Raw genomic sequence first — 3,479 nt, forward strand, 5'->3', positions numbered from 1 at the left:
TCAAGGAAGCTACAGGACAAGGATGTGACTTCCCGCCATGGCCGACCTTAGTTAGGAATTCTTTATGTTCATGCCATCCTCTGTGATTATTTTCAGTCTCCCGAGTTTGTCAGGTTTAACATGTGGCCCTTTTTCGGTCCACAGGGAATAAAGTTGGAATACTACTATTACTACTACTACTACTACTACTACTAATAATAATAATAATAAAGCACCTCAGAAACACAAGATCAAAAATCAATTGAAGAGAAACAGATAATTCCCGGAAACAGGCAAGCATATTGTTTGTTGAAAGCCTCAATGGATTGGGATAGCAAAATGGTTGCTGTCTTCTAGCTGGGTACCAAAAGGCAATGTATCTATGCTTCTGAATCTTAATCGCTCCCACTTAAAAAACTTCATTTCCTTTTCACCCACTCTCCTGCTCTTATTAGGTCTTTCAAAGTATCCTTACAACAGCTTCGCCTTCAGCTCCACTCTCCAGGCATTGCTCTCACACCCTGGTCTTGACCTCCTCAAGCAGGAGCATGGGGAACTGCTCCAGCAGAGGAAGCTACAGGATCTGCTCTTTCCCAGGATTTTAGATGACAGCCACTCAGAGCAGATTACCAAGAGTTGGTTCAGAGCATCCCACAGTCCGCAGACCTCCTGGGAGTTGAACTACCTAAAACACTGGTGGGAAATCAAATCTGGGGAAGGCCATCTAATCCTAGATTCCTTCCCCAGCTACACAGATCCCGCTAGTCCTCCCCACGGGGCCAGAACGTCCTCCTGGGTGCAGCTTGCCTAGGGCTCCAGAGCCAGCTAATCTTAATCTCACCTTTCAAACTTGATAGACAAACCAAACTCGTTAGCACCTCCCCGTTTAGCTCCACCAGTCGTGGCTGCACAGGCGTAGTCGCCGCCCTTTGGCGCCCTTCCCAAACCCCAGAGATCCCAGCTTCCTCTCTAGGTTTTCCGGAGAATTTCCGCAGCTCTATTGTTGGCCGGAGGAGCAGCCCAGGTCCCGTCATGCTCCGCGGCCAGGCCCGGGCCTCCCAGCGCAGAAACCCCGAGTCTCCGGTGCTAGTGCGCCGCGGCCCCGCCACTCGCGCGCCGGGAGGTGCAGCCGCCCAGCCAGCACGCGCCGGGATTGCATCTCAGCCCCCTAAAGTGAGATTTAACTTTTCCCAGCCGCAGGAGGCGTCGGCCGCGGATCCGAGGGCTGCCGGCCTCCCGGGCACACCTGCAACCTGCAGACGGCCCCGGCGCTTCGCATTCGACCCGACTCGGGCTGTGGGAAAGAGTAGCGTCATGGAAAACGAGGATCTCCAAGAGGAGCTGACCTGCCCCATCTGTCTGGACTATTTTAAGAACCCGGTGTCCATCGAGTGCGGTCACAACTTCTGCCGCTGCTGCCTGCAACACAGCTGGGCACCTGGCGGCGGCCAGTTCCCCTGCCCGGAGTGCCGGCAGCTGTCGTCGCCTGCCTCACTGCGGCCCAACTGGGTCCTGGCCCGGCTCGCGAAGAAGACGCGGCCCAGGCGCCAGGGCCCAGTGCCCGCCGGCCTGTGCGGCCGCCACTGGGAGCCGCTGCGGCTCTTCTGCGAGGAAGACCAGCGGCCCGTGTGCTTGGTGTGTAGGGAGTCCCAGGAACACCAGGCCCACACCATGGCGCCCATCGACGAGGCCTTCGAGAACTACCGGGTGAGCTGGTCGTTCGGGGTCTGCCCTTGTTGCCCGGGAACTTTTACCGTTTACTTTCATAAACGACCCATGAGGTGGCTGCTAGTCCCATTGGAAGCATGAAAACTCTCCTGAGGCTCAAAGTTTTGATACAGGGACCTTAGAGCTGAAGTTAAAACTGGGAGTGGGGAGGGTCGGTGCAAGGCTCATCATCACTGCAGAATTCAAGGGCCTGGCCCTGGGAGCTTTTAGTTTTAAGACAAACATACTGAGAGGGTATATATCAGTGCAGGCCAATAGAAACATAATGCGAACCACATATGTAATTAAACGTTTTTCTACTGGTAAAAAGAACAGGTGATGTAATTTTAATAATATATCTTATTTAACCTAATTATCCAAAATATTGTTTAACATTGTTATAAAAAATTATCAGTGAGATATTTTACTTTCTTTTTTTCATAGTAGGTCTTTAAAATCTGTGTGTACGTCATTTACAGCACGTACCGATTCGGACGATTCATATTTCATGTGCACACATGGCTAATGGATATTGTATTGGACAGTGCAGGTCTATCCTATAGATGTCATAAACAACTGATGATTTGGGAAAAGCCTGCCTTGGAGTGATGAGGCTGGGATTTGTTACTAGCTTCCTTCATTGGTTGGGAAAATCACTAATTGTATTAATTGTAGATTATCTGTTTTATCTCATGTGGTAAGCTTCAGTTGAATAAATCAGTTTAACTTACTCTGCTCCAGCCACACTGGCCTTCTCGCTTTTGTTTCAAGGCTGTTCTCTTTCTCTACCCATACCTTCCATCCTTTAGATCTTATTCGCTTTTAGCTTGAAGATCTTCCTTGATCATCCTTTCCAGAGTAGCCCTACCCCCTTCTATTACTGATGGTGTAACTCCAGTGGTCTCCAACAGAATTGGTATCTAGTAAGTACTGGTTGAATGCACAAATTTAATAATACAAGTTAAAGTCTTTTTGTAAACTATAAAATGCTGTACAGTTTTATCAGCTGACTACAAACAGGAAACAGATACAAAGCTGGACAAGGAAGTATACATTAATTCTTTCATTCAGTAACATTTATCTTGTATCCTACAAGACAAGGCCCATGTCTTTCTCATTCTTTTATGACCAGATTCTAGAACAATGCCTGTCATACAGTAAACATCAATAAATGTTACTGAAATGCTTGTTGTTGCCCTCCTGCCACTTCCTGGCAGTTTCTGTTATTGCAGGGAAGGAGTTTTCTAATCTCCCTAAAGGGTTCCTAATTGTACAGGGGCCATATTTATATCCCACTGTGTCAGGATTCAGAAAGACTTAGGTAGTCTTGGATAATTGAACCAACCATACAGGATAATTCATGCATACTGGAATTGTTAAAGGCTTTTAAAAAAAAAATTGAAAAATTCTATTCGAAAGATTATTTAATTCTTTTTCATTATCAAACAAAAGTGAAAACTTAAAGAAAATCTTGGTCACATTCAAAGGAGCTTCATATACATATCAAAGTTGACAGTGATTAAAAAGTGGCAGTAATATAATTGAATAAAGGAATAAAGTTATTTGAGATAGCTTACTGAATAGCAGGATTATGTACCTATTTAAGTTAACCTGGGGTAATAAGATTTTATAATATTAGAAAACATTGTGTTAGAAAATAGCACAGGTGATTTTGTGATGTATAAGTTCCCTTAAACCGAATTTTATTTACCCCCAACGTTTTATGTGCAATTTTCAAACATACATAAAGTTGGGAGACTTTTATAATAATACCAGTATACCCATATCTAGAT

General features: G+C 45.7%; 1 protein-coding gene across 1 annotated transcript in view; it reads left to right on the forward strand.

The window, feature by feature from the left end:
- Window positions 1-941: 941 nt before the first annotated feature.
- TRIM4 (tripartite motif containing 4) overlaps window positions 942-3,479 on the forward strand; it is a 33,775-nt gene continuing 31,237 nt past the window's right edge. The window contains exon 1 of the mRNA XM_019633408.1: window positions 942-1,686. Coding sequence (XP_019488953.1) covers window positions 1,012-1,686 — 675 coding nt within the window. The 5' untranslated portion in view covers window positions 942-1,011. The remainder of the gene's footprint in view (window positions 1,687-3,479) is intronic.

This window comes from Hipposideros armiger, unplaced genomic scaffold (assembly GCF_001890085.2).
Source record: "Hipposideros armiger isolate ML-2016 unplaced genomic scaffold, ASM189008v1 scaffold_1302, whole genome shotgun sequence".
NCBI lineage: Eukaryota > Metazoa > Chordata > Mammalia > Chiroptera > Hipposideridae > Hipposideros > Hipposideros armiger.